Raw genomic sequence first — 19,352 nt, forward strand, 5'->3', positions numbered from 1 at the left:
GATCAGCCAACTAGGGAAACCCCAGCACCACTGGAAACGCAGGAGAATCAATGAGGACGAGACTAATCCGCTCCTCATGGCCCCCTAGCGTCACCATGTCCAGTGGAACCGTGGCCTCCCTGACCAGCCCTGACCCTAATGGTTGACTATCTAAGGCGTGCACGGAGAAGGGTTGGTCCAACTGAACCAAGGGAATCCTTAACCTATTAGCGAACCCACGATCAATAAAACTCCCTGCTGCACCTGAATCTACTAGCGCCTTATGCTGGGAGTGAGGGGAAAATTCAGGAAAGGAAACATACACATACATATTACCAACAAGGAGCTCTGGGTGAGTCTGGTGCGGACTCACCTGGGGTGTTCGAGCAGCGCTCTGCCTGCCCTCTCGACTCCCTGACGAGCTCCTCCAGCACCGGTCAGCAATGTGTCCTCTGCGACCACAACTGGTGCAGGAGAAAGCTCCTCCTCCGGTCAGCCTAGCAGCAGTACTTCCCAATTCCATGGGAATCGGAGCAGGTGGGCTGGGAGGTGAAACGAGCAGGACCCGATCAGGATGCCCACGGGCAGCCAGCAAGTTGTCCAGTCGAATGGACATGTCTATGAGCTGGTCCAACGTAAGGGAGGTGTCCCGACAGGCTAGCTCCCTGCGGACATCCTCTCGTAGGCTACACCTATAATGGTCTATCAGGGCCCTCTCATTCAACCCCGCGCCTGCAGCCAGGGTCCGGAACTCCAGCGCGAAGTCCTGTGCGCTCCTAGGCTCCTGCCTCAGATGAAACAGACGTTCACCCGCCGCTCTACCTTCAGGTGGATGGTCGAACACAGCCCGGAAGCGGCGGGTGAACTCTGGGTAATCCTGCCTCACTGAGTCTGGGCCCTCCCAAACGGCGTTGGCCCACTCCAGGGCTCTCCCTGAAAGGCAGGAGACAAGGGCGTTAACACTCTCCTCTCCCGAAGGAGTTGGACGAACAGTCGCCATGTAAAGTTCTACTCGGGAGCACGAGTCGAATCCCGCTGGAACTGGATACCGTTGGAGAGGGTGGTGGAGCAGGCTGAAGAGTGGCGGATGATGGTGTAGAGGTACCACTCCTCTCCCATCCTCTCCCATCTCTCCAGTCTCTCCAGTACCTGGTCCATAGCCGTTCCTAACTGGTGAAGAACGGCCGTATGTTGATTTACACGCTCCTCCATAGATGGGGAAGGCACGTCTGCTCCTGCTGACTCCATAATTGTGGTGCGGGTTTCTGTAACGTCTCTCTACGAGAGATGGGTGTAGGAGTCAGGCGCAGGAGAGAAGATAATTCCAATAACAAGAGTTTAATAAAGTCCATCAAAAAAACATACAGGCACCGGACCAAAAATACACAGTCCAAAAACGACCAGAAGAACAAAATCTAAAGTACATAACCTGAATGGAAAAAATGATGAACAAAATAACGTCACCCAACATAAAACAGGGAAACGAAAATAAACCCACACGACACAAAGCGGGTGTAGAGAAAATAAATACCCACACTAATCAACCCAAACAAGGAACAGGTGCACAACCAAAACAGACCAGACTAAACGAAAAAGAAAAAAAGGATCAGTGGCAGCTAGTAGACCGGCGACGCCGTGCACTACCCGAACAGGAGAGGAGCCACCTTCGGTGGAAGTCGTGACATTGGGCCTATAATTTTTTTTCGTTCTTTGAATTACTTAATTCTATTAATTTAAATCTTTTGATTATTCATATCTTAATGTTTTAAATATTTTTATAAATAGATTCCGCTCTTCTGATATGCGAGCCGGCTCGAAAGACCCATCACTAGTGTTTTCAGCCACTGGTAGATTGTGGGTGCTTTATATGCGCTACACTCAATTATGATTACATGTCTACTTATATTAACTATATAATTATTAATACACGCCTACTGTATGATAGCTAGCAAATTAATTAGCCTGCCTAGCTAGAACTTCTAAAGGAGGAACATTTTTTAGTTCTACATTTTTCCAAAAACTGACCAAACAACATCAGTAGCATAATTTGTAAATTATTTACATTCGTTTTGACTTACACTTGTATGTTGACTTCTCCATATTGACTTTGAGGTTTTAAGTTTTGGCGGCGTTTCAGGTCCCGAAGTGAACAAACTTGTACACATAATTACTCGCAAACTCCATTAAAAACTAGGCCTAAGGAGCTGACGGTGAAAACTTCCCTTGCTTAGCTAATCATTTGGACCGACGACAAATATTGCAGCGGGGATTCCCCCAAAGCATTAGGCCGAGGGTGGGTGGACAAGGGTGTCTTTTATGAGTTTGAAACACAGCAAGCTAGCAAGCGCACACATCTTCAAGAAATGTACCTTTCTAGTTGGAAAGCGCGCAGTACGACAGTGCTGTACTTGTGTTCTCGCCTACAGTACGTTAAATTCCAAAGGACTTCAAGCTGTTGATCAACTAAAATGACTTGTGGTTGTCATCGTGAAGAATACCGGATCTTTGGAAAACATTGATATTCCTGTAGCCTACTTTGTTACCCCTCCAAACCTATCGGCAGGCCTATGTGGATGTGAGATATCTGACGCACATTTAAAACATCGAACGCACAGGTTACCTAATGGTAGGACACTTTTCATTACTTTTTTTAGGGGGGCATTTGTTCGAATTAACAGTAGAAATGGTTTCTACACTGTATAGTCTATCTCTACAGTGAACACATTCTTATTGGACAGCCATGGATTCTCATACATAGTTTAGCCTAAAACTCCCTTTTTCCCAGGGAGTTTTTCCTAACCACCGTGCTTCTTTCACATGCATTGCTTGCTGTTTGGGGTTTTAGGCTGGGTTTCTGTACAGCACTTTTGAGATATCAGCTGATGTACGAAGGGCTATATAAATACATTTGATTTGATTTAATAATTATACATATGGATATTTAACAATAGATACATATATATTACAGTTCTATATAATTATGTGAGCCTAATCTTAGACAAAATGTCTTAAGCACCTGCTCTTCTATACAATGTGAGGTGATTATTGCCCCTATACCCAGCCCCCTGGTTGAAAGTGAGGTACCTTGGGGTCCCCAGCCCCCTGGTTTGGTCCCCAGCCCCCTAGTTGAAAGTGAGGTACCTAGGGGTCCCCAGCCCCCTGGTTTAGGTCACCAGCCCCCTGGTTGAAAGTGAGGTACCTAGGGGTCCCCAGCCCCCTGGTTGGGGTCCCCAGCCCCCTGGTTTATGTCCCCAGCCCCCTGGTTGAAAGTGAGGTACCTAGGGGTCCCCAGCCCCCTGGTTTAGGTCACCAGCCCCCTGGTTGAAAGTGAGGTACCTAGGGGTCCCCAGCCCCCTGGTTGGGGTCCCCAGCCCCCTGGTTTATGTCCCCAGCCCCCTGGTTGAAAGTGAGGTACCTAGGGGTCCCCAGCCCCCTGGTTGGGGTCCCCAGCCCCCTGGTTTATGTCCCCAGCCCCCTGGTTGAAAGTGAGATACCTAGGGGTCCCCAGCCCCCTGGTTTAGGTCACCAGCCCCCTGGTTGAAAGTGAGGTACCTAGGGGTCCCCAGCCCCCTGGTTGAAAGTGAGGTACCTAGGGGTCCCCAGCCCCCTGGTTTAGGTCACCAGCCCCCTGGTTGAAAGTGAGGTACCTAGGGGTCCCCAGCCCCCTGGTTGAAAGTGAGGTACCTAGGGGTCCCCAGCCCCCTGGTTGAAAGTGAGGTACCTAGGGGTTCCCAGCCCCCTGGTTGAAAGTGAGGTACCTAGGGATTCCCAGCCCCCTGGTTGAAAGTGAGGTACCTAGGGGTCCCCAGCCCCCTGGTTGAAAGTGAGGTACCTAGGGGTCCCCAGCCCCCTGGTTGAAAGTGAGGTACCTAGGGGTCCCCAGCCCCCTGGTTTAGGTCACCAGCCCCCTAGTTGAAAGTGAGGTACCTAGGGGTCCCCAGCCCCCTGGTTTAGGTCACCAGCCCCCTGGTTGAAAGTGAGGTACCTAGGGGTCCCCAGCCCCCTGGTTGAAAGTGAGGTACCTAGGGGTCCCCAGCCCCCTGGTTGAAAGTGAGGTACCTAGGGGTTCCCAGCCCCCTGGTTGAAAGTGAGGTACCTAGGGATTCCCAGCCCCCTGGTTGAAAGTGAGGTACCTAGGGATTCCCAGCCCCCTGGTTAAAAGTGAGGTACCTAGGGGTTCCCAGCCCCCTGGTTTGGGTCCCCAGCCCCCTGGTTGAAAGTTGCTGCACTATTCAAGATGTCTATCCATAGGCCTATATTTATTACACACTTGATAGATATTTTCAACTGACAACATATTATTTACATGTGCTGAGATTGTAAATTAACAATATGTATTTATAGTATAAATATCAAACATAATGATCATGTTGGTTTTCATTATATTGGTTTTGCGACAGGAGATGGATTTCCAAAGGCTGCTATTGCAGGTGGAACAAGCCCTGAGCAGTGAAGAAGTACAAGCACTTGCATTTCTTTGCAAAGATCTGCTTGAGAAAGACTGTAGCTCAGTGCCCACAGCAAGTAAACTCTTCTCTCTTCTGATGGACCAAGAACTGTTAACCCCCGATCAGCCTTACTTGCTCGCTGATCTACTATGCACCATCCAGCGCCACAGCTTGATGCGAGAGCTTGGTCTCAACAACCAGCTTCCAACAACCAGTAGCCTCATCTCTCCTTATAGGTGAATATATAGGCCAGAGGTAGAAAAAGGTACTTCATTGTCACACTTGAGTAAAAGTAAAGATAACTTAATAAGTTAAAGTTAAAGTAATCCAGTAAAATACTACTTGAGTAAAAGTCTAAAATTATCTGGTTTTAAATGTACTTAAGTACAGTGGTGGGAAAAGTACTCAATCGTCATACTTGAGTAAAAGTAAATGCTATATATCAAATTCCTTATATTAAGCAAAGCAGACGGCACCATTTACTTATTTTTATTTATTTTTGACAGCCAGGGGGACCATCAAACATAATTTACAAACTAAGCATTTGTGTATAGTGAGTCCTCCAGATCAGAGGCAGTAGGCATGACCAGGGATGTTCTCTGTTTAGTGAGTCCTCCAGATCAGAGGCAGTAGGGATGACCAGGGATGTTCTCTGTTTAGTGAGTCCTCCAGATCAGAGGCAGTAGGCATGACCAGGGATGTTCTCTGTTTAGTGAGTCCTCCAGATCAGAGGCAGTAGGGATGACCAGGGATGTTCTCTGTTTAGTGAGTCCTCCAGATCAGAGGCAGTAGGGATGACCAGGGATGTTCTCTGTTTAGTGAGTCCTCCAGATCAGAGGCAGTAGGGATGACCAGGGATGTTCTCTGTTTAGTGAGTCCTCCAGATCAGAGGCAGTAGGCATGACCAGGGATGTTCTCTGTTTAGTGAGTCCTCCAGATCAGAGGCAGTAGGGATGGACCATTGATGTTCTCTGTTTAGTGAGTCCTCCAGATCAGAGGCAGTAGGGATGACCAGGGATGTTCTCTGTTTAGTGAGTCCTCCAGATCAGAGGCAGTAGGGATGACCAGGGATGTTCTCTGTTTAGTGAGTCCACCAGATCAGAGGCAGTAGGGATGACCAGGGATGTTCTCTGTTTAGTGAGTCCACCAGATCAGAGGCAGTAGGGATGACCAGGGATGTTCTTTGTTTAGTGAGTCCTCCAGATCAGAGGCAGTAGGGATGACCAGGGATGTTCTCTGTTTAGTGAGTCCTCCAGATCAGAGGCAGTAGGGATGACCAGGGATGTTCTCTGTTTAGTGAGTCCTCCAGATCAGAGGCAGTAGGGATGACCAGGGATGTTCTCTGTTTAGTGAGTCCTCCAGATCAGAGGCAGTAGGGATGACCAGGGATGTTCTCTGTTTAGTGAGTCCTCCAGATCAGAGGCAGTAGGGATGACCAGGGATGTTCTCTGTTTAGTGAGTCCTCCAGATCAGAGGCAGTAGGGATGACCAGGGATGTTCTCTGTTTAGTGAGTCCTCCAGATCAGAGGCAGTAGGGATGACCAGGGATGTTCTCTGTTTAGTGAGTCCTCCAGATCAGAGGCAGTAGGGATGACCAGGGATGTTCTCTGTTTAGTGAGTCCTCAGGTCAGAGGCAGTAGGGATGACCAGGGATGTTCTCTGTTTAGTGAGTCCTCCAGATCAGAGGCAGTAGGGATGACCAGGGATGTTCTCTGTTTAGTGAGTCTGCCAGATCAGAGGCAGTAGGGATGACCAGGGATGTTCTCTGTTTAGTGAGTCCTCCAGATCAGAGGCAGTAGGGATGACCAGGGATGTTCTGTGTTTAGTGAGTCCTCCAGATCAGAGGCAGTAGGGATGACCAGGGATGTTCTCTGTTTAGTGAGTCCTCCAGATCAGAGGCAGTAGGGATGACCAGGGATGTTCTCTGTTTAGTGAGTCCTCCAGATCAGAGGCAGTAGGGATGACCAGGGATGTTCTCTGTTTAGTGAGTCCTCAGGTCAGAGGCAGTAGGGATGACCAGGGATGTTCTCTGTTTAGTGAGTCCTCCAGATCAGAGGCAGTAGGGATGACCAGGGATGTTTTCTGTTTAGTGAGTCCTCCAGATCAAAGGCAGTAGGGATGACCAGGGATGTTCTCTGTTTAGTGAGTCCTCCAGATCAGAGGCAGTAGGGATGACCAGGGATGTTCTCTGTTTAGTGAGTCCTCCAGATCAGAGGCAGTAGGGATGACCAGGGATGTTCTCTGTTTAATGTGTCCACCAGATCAGAGGCAGTAGGGATGACCAGGGATATTCTCTTGATAAGTGTGTGAATTAGACCATTTTCCTGTCCTGCTAATTATTCAAAATGTAACGAGTACGTTTGGGTGTCAGGGAAAATGTACGGCATAAAAAGTACATTATTTGTTTTAGGAATGTAGTGAAGTAAAAGTAAACGTTGTCAGAAATATAAATAGTAAAGTACAGATACCCCCCAAAATGACTTAAGTAGTACTTTAAAGTATTTTTTACTATAGTACTTTACACCACTGTATTGGCCTCATTTACGACATCTGAATGCATCACAACAGCTTACCCCACAAATTAATATCGATAAGTAGAACTTGCCATTTATAACACGAATATAAACACTCATGTTGTTGTCTTACTGTTTCCCACATACAGAATACTGTACTGTAATATGATGTTTTCTGAAAAGTGTATGAGTCATTGTATTCCACCATCTGCAGAAAGCTGCTGTATGACTTGTCAGAGAACACCACTGAAGACGATTTGAGAGAGATTAAGTTCCTATTGATTAACACACTCCCTCGTAGGATACTGGAGGACAACGTGGTGAGTACGTCAAAACAGTCTGAAATTCACCATGTGTTGTCCAGAATAGGGTATAACTTATATTATTTAGTGAAATATGAGTAGAAAGAATGCTTAATCTTGATGGACCAACTGATGTTACACATTTTGCTCTATTCTTTAAGACTACCTTGCAATTATTCCTGGAAATGGAGAAAGTGGATATTTTGAGCGTCATAAAACTAAACATTGTTGAAAGTATGTTTGGAAGTGTCTGCCCCATGTTGAAAACAAGAATCAACCAGTTTAAGACACAGCAGGGTAAGTGTTTCACTTTCAGTTTCTGTGGGTGACTAACAAATTCATTTCCCTAGTAAAGTACTGACTGGCTGAACAATCTTATTCATTGCCTGTGTATGCCTGTCAATGATTTAGCACAGTAGTATGACTCAGATGTGTTATGCAATACTATATTCAATCAGGGCCAGTAACCCAAAAAACAGGGGTGGGATTGTTAAGATCAAGGTCTTCTTCTGCATGTCTTCCAGAAAACCAGGTAACAGAGAATGATTTATTTCTTACATTATCTTGATATCCACTAGTCCTTAAGGACATTTCTCAGTTTCCATCTTGATTATCATCACAGAATGTCATGACTATTATTTTCCATCAGGCTGTCTCTATGCTTCCAAGGAGACCTGTGTCATGTGGACTATCAGGTAGGAACTATGACTACAGTAGATGTCAAATCTTCTTCAATATGTTATAAAACCTTTTATTTCTTTTTTTTCTTTTTCATTTAACCTTTTATTTAATTTGCTAAAACGTGTCCATTTATATTCCTGTTTGTCTAAGTGGAACAACGTGGACATTCTGACACGATGTTCTTTCCCTCTTCGAACTTCTCTTCAGCTTCACAGCCTTCAACTGAGGTCAGTGACTAATGTTCAGCTTCACAGCCTTCAACTGAGGTCAGTGACTAATGTTCAGGTTCACAGCCTTCAACTGAGGTCAGTGTCTAATGTTCAGCTTCACAGCCTTCAACTGAGGTCAGTGACTAATGTTCAGGTTCACAGCCTTCAACTGAGCTCAGTGACTAATGTTCAGGTTCACAGCCTTCAACTGAGGTCAGTGACTAATGTTCAGCTTCACAGCCTTCAACTGAGCTCAGTGTCTAATGTTCAGCTTCACAGCCTTCAACTGAGCTCAGTGACTAATGTTCAGGTTCACAGCCTTCAACTGAGGTCAGTGACTAATGTTCAGCTTCACAGCCTTCAACTGAGCTCAGTGTCTAATGTTCAGGTTCACAGCCTTCAACTGAGGTCAGTGTCTAATGTTCAGCTTCACAGCCTTCAACTGAGGTCAGTGACTAATGTTCAGGTTCACAGCCTTCAACTGAGGTCAGTGTCTAATGTTCAGCTTCACAGCCTTCAACTGAGGTCAGTGTCTAATGTTCAGCTTCACAGCCTTCAACTGAGGTCAGTGACTAATGTTCAGGTTCACAGCCTTCAACTGAGGTCAGTGACTAATGTTCAGGTTCACAGCCTTCAACTGAGCTCAGTGACTAATGTTCAGGTTCACAGCCTTCAACTGAGGTCAGTGTCTAATGTTCAGCTTCACAGCCTTCAACTGAGCTCAGTGACTAATGTTCAGCTTCACAGCCTTCAACTGAGGTCAGTGACTAATGTTCAGGTTCACAGCCTTCAACTGAGGTCGGTGTCTAATGTTCAGGTTCACAGCCTTCAACTGAGGTCGGTGTCTAATGTTCAGGTTCACAGCCTTCAACTGAGGTCGGTGTCTAATGTTCAGCTTCACAGCCTTCAACTGAGGTCAGTGTCTAATGTTCAGCTTCACAGCCTTCAACTGAGGTCAGTGTCTAATGTTCAGCTTCACAGCCTTCAACTGAGGTCAGTGTCTAATGTTCAGCTTCACAGCCTTCAACTGAGGTCAGTGTCTAATGTTCAGCTTCACAGCCTTCAACTGAGGTCAGTGTCTAATGTTCAGCTTCACAGCCTTCAACTGAGGTCAGTGTCTAATGTTCAGCTTCACAGCCTTCAACTGAGAACAGTGACTAATGTTCAGCTTCACAGCCTTCAACTGAGGTCAGTGACTAATGTTCAGGTTCACAGCCTTCAACTGAGGTCAGTGTCTAATGTTCAGGTTCACAGCCTTCAACTGAGCTCAGTGACTAATGTTCAGGTTCACAGCCTTCAACTGAGGTCAGTGTCTAATGTTCAGGTTCACAGCCTTCAACTGAGGTCAGTGACTAATGTTCAGGTTCACAGCCTTCAACTGAGCTCAGTGTCTAATGTTCAGGTTCACAGCCTTCAACTGAGCTCAGTGACTAATGTTCAGGTTCACAGCCTTCAACTGAGCTCAGTGACTAATGTTCAGGTTCACAGCCTTCAACTGAGGTCAGTGTCTAATGTTCAGCTTCACAGCCTTCAACTGAGCGCAGTGTCTAATGTTCAGTCCAGGTTTTGAGACACTTATTTATGCTGCATTGGACCTACCGGAACACACCACGTTACATAAGAGACTACGGCCATCCCTCATGTCTGTGTAGTCACTAATTATTCCCTCTACTTCCTTCCACAGGTGTCCACTCTGAATCCAGCTGACACCTCTCTGGGTGAGTCCCACACTGAACAAGGTGTGGCTCAGCACATTTTCTCTGTATTGGAGTACAGTACAGAACTCACAAAACCTTTGTTGTGTCATCTCGGTCTGCTCACACACCAGATGTTCGGAGGGTCTCAGATACAGCGGATACAGTACTTTCACATAGGCTGGCTCTCCTAAGTACCAGTGGGGACAACAATGCTGCTCTCAGCCAAGGTCAGTTCATATCATTTAGAATGCCAATCTATACTGAAAAAATATATAAATGCAACATGTAAAGTATTGGTTTCATGAACTAAAATAAAAGATCCCAGAAATGTTCCATAGACACAAAAAGCTTATTTCTCTCAAATTTTGTGCAGAAATTTGTTGACATCCCTGTTCGTGAGCATTTCTCCTTTGCCAAAATAATCCATCCACCTGGCAGGTGTAGCATATCAAGAAGCTGATTAAACAGCAAGTACAGGTGCACCTTGTGTTGGGGACAATAAAAGGCCACTCTAAAATGTGCAGTTTTGTCACACAACACAATGCCACAGATGTCTCAAGTTTTTAGGGAATGTGCAATTGGCATGCTGACTGCAGGAATGTCCACTAGAGCTGTTGCCAGGGAACTGAATGTTCATTTCTCTACCATAAGCCGCCTCTAACGCCATCATAGAGAATTTAGTAGTACGTTCAACCAGCCTCAGAACTGCAGACCACATGTAACCACGCCAGCCCAGGACCTCCACATCCGGCTTCTTCACCTGCGGGATCATCTGAGACCAGCCACCCGGACAGCTGATGAAATGGAGGAGTATTTCTGCCTTTAATGAAGCCATTTTGTGGGGGAAAACGCATTCTGATTGGGTGGGTTTGGCTCCTGGCTGTGCCCCTGCCCAATCATGTGAAATCCATAGTTTAGGGCCTAATAAATGTATTTCAATTGACTTATATGAACTGTAACTCAGTAAAATCGTTTAAATTGTTGCATTTTTGCATTTCATATTTTTGTTCAGCATACAAAAGGAGCCTGTAGACTGTCCTCTCTCCTACTCTCTCTGTTGGCTCATCGGCATCACTGTTAACTGTTAGCCATATCATTGATTCATTCTTACCTGATCCATGTCTTCTCTCCCATAGAGAATCACCATGTTTCATCCATACCCTCACGTGGACACAATAAGAACTTTGACCCTGCAAATCGTCAGACAGGAAACACCACAAAAGAGGTCTCTCTGATACTGACCTTTTTTAAATGAGCATTGACAAAGTCTTGTCAGTCCATGCTTTTACTGAAAACTGACTGGGTATTGTATAGATTATTTGAGGTACAGTAGCAGTTTTGGGGATTATGGATGATGCTGTCCTTAACTGGATTTATGAATTATTTATGCATGTTTTCTTTCTGTAGGACGTGGGAGAATATGCTATGACAGGAAGAAAGAGAGGTTACTGTCTGATAATTAACAACTACAACTTCAGAAATTCTCCAAAACTCCTAAGCAATAGAGAGGGAACACAGGTTGATGAAAGTAAGATATTTGCTACAGTTGAAGTCAGAAGTTTACATACACTTAGGTTGGAGTCATTAAAACTCGTTTTTCAACCACTCCACAAATTTCTTGTTAACAAACTATAGTTTTGGCAAGTCGGTTAGGACATCTACTTTGTGCATGACACAAGTCATTTTTCCAACAATTGTTTACGGACAGATTATTTCACTTATAATTCACTGTATCACAATTCCAGCGGGTCAGAAGTTTACATACGCTAAGCTGACTGTGCCTTTAAACAGCTTGGAAAATTCCAGAAAATGATGTAATGGCTAATTGACATCATTTGAGTCAATTGGAGGTATACCTGTGGATGTATTTCAAGGCCTAACTTCAAACCCAGTGCCTCTTTGCTTGACATCATGCAAAAATCCAAATAAATCAGCCAAGACCTCACAAAAATAATTGTATACCTCCACAAGTCTGGTTCATCCTTAAGAGCAATTTCCAAACGCCTGAAGGTACCACGTTCATCTGTACAAACAATAGTACGCAACTATAAACACCACGGGACCATGCAGCTGTCATACCGCTCAGGAAGGAGACGCGTTCTGTCTCCTAGAGATGAACGTACTTTGGTGCGAAAGGTGAAAATCAATCCCAGAACAACAGCAAAGGACCTTGTGAAGATGCTGGAGGAAACAGGTACAAAGTATCTATATCCACAGTAAAATGAGTCATATATCAACATAACCTGAAAGGCCACTCAGCAAGGAAGACGCCACTGCTCCAAAACCGCCATAAAAAAGCCAGATTACGGTTTACAACTGCACATGGGGACAAAGATCATACTTTTTGGAGAAATGTCCTCCGGTCTGATGAAACAAAAATAGAACTGTTTGGCCATAATGACCATCGTTATGTTTGGAGGAAAAAGGGGGAGGCTTGCAAGCCAAAGAACACCATCCCAACCGTGAAGCACGGGGGTGGCAGCATCATGTTGTGGGGGTGCTTTGCTGCAGGAGGGACTGGTGCACTTCACAAAATAGATGGCATCATGAGGAGGAAAATGATGTGGATATATTGAAGCAACATCTCAAGACATCAGTCAGGAAGTTAAAGCTTGGTCGCAAATGTGTCTTCCAAATGGACAATGACCCCGAGCATACTTCCAAAGTTGTGTCAAAATGGCTTAAGGACAACAAAGTCAAGGTATTGGAGTGGCCATCGCAAAGCCCTGACCTCAATCCCTTAGAAAATTTGTGAGCAGAACTGAAAAAGCGTGTGCGAGCAAGGAGGCCTACAAACCTGACTCAGTTACACCAGCTCTGTCAGGAGGAATGGGCCAAAATTCACCCAACTTATTGTGGGAAGCTTGTGGAAGGCTACCCAACACGTTTGACCCAAGTTAAACAATTTAAAGGCAATGCCACCAAATACTAATTGAGTGCATGTACACTTCTGACCCACTGGGAATATGATGAAAGAAATAAAAGCTGAAATAAATCATTCTCTCTACTATTATTCTGACATTTCACATTCTTGAAATAAAGTGGTCCTAACTGACCTAAGACAGGGAATTTTTACTAGGATTAAATGTCAGAAATTGTGAAGAACTGAGTTTGAATGTATTTGGCTTAGGTGTATGTAAACGTCCTACTTCAACTGTACATGTTATTCTTGAAATAGTGAAATACTTTTAAGTCGTTTGCTTTTGTAGAACCAGGCCTAAATCACAATCCCCATGTTTGTGTCTCAGGGAGTTTGGTGAGCGTGTTTGAGTGGCTGGGCTTTGAGACGCAGATTGAGCCAGACTGCAGCCGGGAGCAGTTACTGTCTCTAGTTGCGGAGCTCCGCAGCCGTGACCACAGCCAGATGGACTGCCTGGTGTGCTGCGTTCTGAGCCACGGGCTGGAGGGAGGTGTTTATGGGGTGGACGGGCTGAAGGTCAGAGTCAGGGAGCTCACAGAGCCCTTCTCTGGACTGGAGTGCAGCTCACTGAGGGGAAAGCCCAAGCTGTTCTTTATCCAGGCCTGTCAGGGCATCAAGGAACAACAGCCAGTGTTCATCCAGTCTGATTGCCCAGGCGCTGATGGCTCTACTACCACCAGCTCTATCTGCACTGATGCAGTGGTACGCAGAGACTCCATTCCCTCTGATGCCGACTTCCTTCTGGGCATGGCCACTGTCCCTCACTTTGCCTCTTTCAGAGACATGAGTAAGGGCACTTGGTTCATCCAGTCGTTGTGCCAGAACCTCATCAACTTGGTTCCCAGGTTAGTTCCAGAACCTCATCAACATGGTCCCCAGGTTAGTTCCAGAACCTCATCAACATGGTCCCCAGGTTAGTGCCGGAACCTCATCAACATGGTTCCCAGGTTAGTGCCGGAACCTCAACAACATGGTTCCCAGGTTAGTGTCAGAACCTCATCAACATGGCTCCCAGGTTAGTGCCAGAACCTCATCAACATGGCTCCCAGGTTAGTGCCAGAACCTCATCAACATGGTTCCCAGGTTAGTGCCAGAACCTCATCAACATGGCTCCCAGGTTAGTGCCAGAACCTCATCAACATGGCTCCCAGGTTAGTGCCAGAACCTCATCAACATGGTTCCCAGGTTAGTGCCAGAACCTCATCAACATGGCTCCCAGGTTAGTGCCAGAACCTCATCAACATGGTTCCCAGGTTAGTGACAGAACCTCATCAACATGGTTCCCAGGTTAGTGCCGGAACCTCAACAACATGGCTCCCAGGTTAGTTCCAGAACCTCATCAACATGGCTCCCAGGATAGTGCCAGAACTTCATCAACATGGTTCCCAGGTTAATGCCAGAACCTCATCAACATGGTTCCCAGGTTAGTTCCAGAACCTCATCAACATGGTTTCCAGGTTAGTTCCAGAACCTCATCAACATGGTTCCCAGGTTAATTCCAGAACCTCATCAACATGGTTCCCAGGTTAGTGCCAGAACCTCATCAACATGGTTCCCAGGTTAGTGCCGGAACCTCATCAACATGGTTCCCAGGTTAGTGCCAGAACCTCATCAACATGGTCCCCAGGTTAGTGCCAGAACCTGATCAACATGGCTCCCAGGATAGTGCCAGAACTTCATCAACATGGTTCCCGGGTTTGTGCCAGAACCTCATCAACATGGCTCCCAGGTTAGTGCCAGAACCTCATCAACATGGTTCCCAGGTTAATTCCAGAACCTCATCAACATGGTTCCCAGGTTAGTGCCGGAACCTCATCAACATGGTTCCCAGGTTAGTTCCAGAACCTCATCAACATGGTTTCCAGGTTAGTTCCAGAACCTCATCAACATGGTTCCCAGGTTAATTCCAGAACCTCATCAACATGGTTCCCAGGTTAGTTCCAGAACCTCATCAACATGGTTCCCAGGTTAGTTCCAGAACCTCATCAACATGGCTCCCAGGTTAATTCCAGAACCTCATCAACATGGTTCCCAGGTTAGTGCCGGAACCTCATCAACATGGTTCCCAGGTTAGTGACAGAACCTCATCAACATGGCTCCCAGGTTAGTGCCAGAACCTCATCAACATGGTTCCCAGGTTAGTGTCAGAACCTCATCAACATGGTTCCCAGGTTAATGCCAGAACCTCATCAACATGGTTCCCAGGTTAGTGCCAGAACCTCATCAACATGGTTCCCAGGTTAGTGCTCAGATGTGCTTGGTTTCTTTATATTGTGTCATTCTGACTTCCTCTTTGAAAACACCAATAAACACTGGACTATGACATACAGATGTCAGCGTATGGTTGGTAAATTATTATCAGATTGAATTTCCTCTCATTGTTCTTTCTCTGTCCAGTGGGTATGACTTGCTGTCCATCCTGACCAAGGTGAACGATGATGTCAGCAATAGGAGTGATAACCATGGCACCAGGAAGCAGATGCCCCAGCCTGCATACTCACTCAGGAAGAGGCTGGTCTTTCCCATCCCAAAATACCCTCCTCCCAGACTACACCTCCCAGACTACACCTCCCAGACTACGTGAGCCACAAATATTGTCTTGAGAGCACGAGAGCAGAGGGGTTTAAATCTGGTCCTTATACTTTCCCACCAAATCAGGGACTGATTCAGACACTACATGTGTAGACTCACCAACAATATATACACCCTCTGGGATCACTCAGGTAGAAGGTGCAGGTTTACATTTTTTTTAATATATATCTCGCTCTGTTTTATTTACAGTACCAGTCAAAGGTTTGGACACACCAACTCATTCCAGGGTTTTTCTTTATTTTTACTGTTTTCTACATTGTAGAATAATAGTGAAGACATCAAAACTATTAAAATAACATATATGGAATCATGTAGTAGCCAAAAATGTGTTAAACAAATCAAAATATATTTTATATTTGAGATTCTTCAAAGTAGCCACCCTTTTCCTTGATGACAGCTTTGCACACTCTTGGCATTCTCTCAACCAGCTTCATGAGGTTGTCACTTGGAATGCATTAAAATTAACAGGTGTGCCTTGTTAAAAGTTAATTTGTGAAATGTCTTTCCTTATTAATGCGTTTGAGCCAATCAGTTGTGTTGTGACAAGGTAGGGATGGTATACAGAAGATAGCCCTATTTGGTAAAAGACCAAGTCCATATTATGTCAAGAACAGCTCAAATAAGCAAAGAGAAACGTCAGTCCATTACTTTAAGACATGAATGTCAGTCAATATGGAACATTTCAAGAACTTTGAAAGTTTCTTCAAGTGCAGTCGCAAAAACCATCAAGCGCTATGATGAAACTGGGTTTCATGAGGACCGCTACAGGAAAGGAAGACCCAGAGTTACTTCTACTGCAGAGGATAAGTTCCTTAGAGTTAACTGCACCTCAGATTGCAGCCCAAATAAATGCTTCACAGAGTTCAAGTAACAGACACATCTCAACATCAACTGTTCAGAGGAGACTGCGTGAATCAGGCCTTCATGGTTGATTGCTGCAAAGAAACCACTACTAAAGAAACACGAGCAATGGACATTAGACCGGTGGAAATCTGTCCTTTGGTCTGATGAGTCCAAATGTAAAATGTTTGGTTTTATTTAGAATTCAAGGCACACTTAACCTGCATGGCTACCACAGCATTCTGCAGTGATACGCCATCCCATCTGGTTTGTGCTTAGTGGGACTATCATTTGTTTTTCAACAGGACAATGACCCAAAATAATTCCAGGTGAAGCTGGTTGAGAGAATGCCAAGTGTGTGCAAAGCTTTCATCAAGGCAAAGGGTGGCTACTTTGAAGAATATAAAATATATTTTGATTTGTTTAACACTTTTTTGGTTACTACATTTCATAGTTTTGATGTCTTTACTGTCATTCTATAATGTAGAAAACAGTAAAAATAACTGGTACTGTATATATCTAGATTGTGACTTGCTACTTGTTCTTGTACTGAGGCTTAATGTGATTTTTCACCTTTGTGGTGCAGATGGCAACAGAAGGGGCCATTAGAACATTAGGAGAGTTTTAAACCATGTTTCACAATCAGAAAAACAGGTTGCTCATCTAATTTTCAGGCAAGGAGAAGGAGAAATGGTAATTCTGCCTAATCTGACTGGCATGTCAAAACATGGCCCTGCTGTCAGAGTGGCAAGTCAAGACAAAATAACACACACAGTAGTCATTGCTCTACTCGGCTCTGCTATCAATTTAGGTAGTCTTGTTTGTGCAAAGTTTAAATCTCACAGAGACGCGTAAATATTGAGGAGCTGTTTAATTTAACATAACCTTTTTGGAATGTTGGAGCTGGGGTTAAATCCTACACAGAGCATTATTTTCACAAACCCTGGAAAATATGTTTGTTATCTCTCCTTTTATATTCTTTGTAGCCTACTGGTTACTACATGATTCCATATATGTTATTTCATAGTTTTGATGTCTTCACTATTATTCTACAATGTAGAAAATAGTAAAAATAAAGAAAAACCCTTGAATGAGTAGGTGTGTCCAAACTTTTGACAGGTACTGTATACAAAATGGAATTCGGTAGAAATATATCCAAAGAACTGTAAATAGAAAATTAAAGGAAATGTTTTTAATGCGGCAATATGAAACCTTTTGGCCAAATTCACATTACATTTGAGTTATAGATCTGTCATTCTCATTGAAAGCAAGTCTATGAAGCAGTAGATCAGTTCTATGTGGATTATTTCTATGCTTTAAAAAAAATGTTTACATCGGTTTTGTACACCAGTTTCAAACACCTGAAAATACAATATTTTTGGTTATGGAAAATATAATTCACAGCGGTTTAGATGGTACAATGATTCTCTACACTATACTTGGTGTTTTTTGTCCCAAACTGAAATTAGGCAAACTATTAGAATTTTAGCAACCAGGAAATGGTAGAGTGATTTCTGCATATTGCATCTTTAAAAGGTATTTTTAAATGTTGTAAAGGAGAAGCAATAACCAGTGAACTGAAAAGCACTTATTATGCAACTTGTTTACCAGTTTTTTTTCTTCTTCTATATTATAAAATTCTTATCCCCTTGTACGTTGACTTCCTAAATCAATAAATGCAATTTTCATTCAATGTTGATAAGTTTGTTGCTGTTACAACACATCGGTGTACTCCTTGGCACAACACGGCATGTCACACAACACATTTAAGACAAATTCTTTGACATATCAAGAATAAAACAAAGTGATGTTCAAACATTTATTGGTGCGGTCATGAGTTGCACTATGGCTCTCTTGCTTCTTGCGTGACATGCGTCTTGGCCCAAGCCGGTGTGCGTTTTTCTCAAAGTCAGAGATATGACAGGTCTGTCACAAGAAGAAGATTCCTCAAACCTGCTAGTGATGGCTGAGACTCCAGGTTTGAGCGGAGACTCCAATGACACTTGCTCTGCATGAAGAGGATATATAGAATAGCAGTATCGTAACAACTATGTCCAGTTCTTGTCGTGTCTGGTGAAAAGCTGTTCTCAACAAACTGAAGGTTACATCCTCTATCAGATCTTCAGGTAGTACCTAGAAAACCCCACACACTCAGTAACTTCAGAGGTAAACTATCCTATTGTCCAAACCACCTATAAGTCAAATTCAGGTTAACAATTGGTAGCAAGAACACTCCTCTGACCTGGATCTCCTCAAACCTGGCGAGGAGGTCTTCCATTTCTACATCAAAGGCCTTTCTTTGGTTATCCTTTTCCTGCATCTTGTTCAACTGCTCACATGCTGTCAGGGCTGAGAAACATACATTTTTTTAAATTAAATGTCAACACTAAAACTCAGGAACTGTATAATAACTATACTTTCCCAACTGTGAATAACCTCAATGGTTTAATAGTTGAATAACCTTACAATGCATCATGGGATCCCTTTCCTGCTCCTTTTTTCTAGCTGTTCTCTACGCATCACCTCAAAGCTACTGTCCCAGAGCAGTAGGAAAAAAAACATGTTTTTATTACAACAAGTACATTTCACAGACAAAATGTGAAACACCAAGTTCTGACTGGTGCTATGTGCCAACAGGTGTGAAGGCTAATTCACCTTGTACGTGCGGAACGAGCTGTGGAGGAAGTCCTAATCCTTCCCCAGCACGGATGGGAGGGTTTGAAGGGTGAGACTGGTCAGTTTGAAGTATTAGTTAGGATGTCACCAGCTGTTTCTTGTTTCATACCATGTCTGTCCTCTGCACAGCCCTTCTCCCCCTCCAGAGCCTTGGCGTGGAGGGTCACCAAAGAGCTGATTTCAGATCTGAGGGGCTGCATCAGCTGCCTATTTTCAGATGGAAGTGGGCACTAGGAATCACCTCGATGTCAAAGGACCTTATTCCAATTTGACAGTCCCACATAAAAGTGATCTACAACAATGTAATAACAAAGTCGTCCAGGTAATGCTATCCATTTGTTTTGACCATTTGTAGTGTAACCTAGATGTGCTGTAAAACAAATAGACACTACTTCCCTTCCATCCAAAGTACACCTCTGCTAGCAGTGGGGCATAAAGTATCTAGTCCATCTCCAGTAGGTTGTTGATGCTGCCTGCTCAGCTCTGCCTCATCCA

At 44.5% G+C, this 19,352-nt stretch overlaps 1 protein-coding gene across 2 annotated transcripts; it reads left to right on the top strand.

The window, feature by feature from the left end:
- Window positions 1–1,580: 1,580 nt before the first annotated feature.
- On the top strand, window positions 1,581–17,999 carry LOC106582462 (caspase-8). Of its 2 annotated transcripts, none has more exons than XM_045704864.2 (13): window positions 1,581–2,605; window positions 4,380–4,663; window positions 7,155–7,260; window positions 7,404–7,539; window positions 7,701–7,774; window positions 7,892–7,937; window positions 8,074–8,150; window positions 9,817–9,850; window positions 9,961–10,056; window positions 10,966–11,054; window positions 11,237–11,357; window positions 13,078–13,451; window positions 15,147–15,289. In XM_045704864.2, exons 1-13 carry the CDS (start codon window positions 2,603–2,605, stop codon window positions 15,153–15,155), a joined length of 1,449 nt encoding a protein of 482 aa, XP_045560820.2. In that variant the 5' UTR covers window positions 1,581–2,602; the 3' UTR covers window positions 15,156–15,289. The 2 variants fall into 2 exon arrangements, with proteins under 2 accessions (XP_045560820.2, XP_014021077.3); XM_014165602.3 differs by having other exon boundaries at window positions 1,583–2,605; window positions 13,078–13,594; window positions 15,147–17,999.
- Window positions 18,000–19,352: the final 1,353 nt, after the last annotated feature.

The sequence above is a fragment of the Salmo salar genome, chromosome 21, assembly GCF_965601325.2.
Source record: "Salmo salar chromosome 21, fSalSal1, whole genome shotgun sequence".
Classification (NCBI taxonomy): Eukaryota; Metazoa; Chordata; class Actinopteri; order Salmoniformes; family Salmonidae; genus Salmo; species Salmo salar.

What these genes read in the sequence shown, in the direction of transcription:
- LOC106582462 (XM_014165602.3), top strand. An exon ending in CATGTCTTCCAGAAAACCAG is followed by an intron (nt 7,775 to 7,891) that starts GTAACAGAGAAT and finishes ATTTTCCATCAG; the next exon opens with GCTGTCTCTATGCTTCCAAG. An exon ending in CTTCACAGCCTTCAACTGAG is followed by an intron (nt 8,151 to 9,816) that starts GTCAGTGACTAA and finishes TTCCTTCCACAG; the next exon opens with GTGTCCACTCTGAATCCAGC.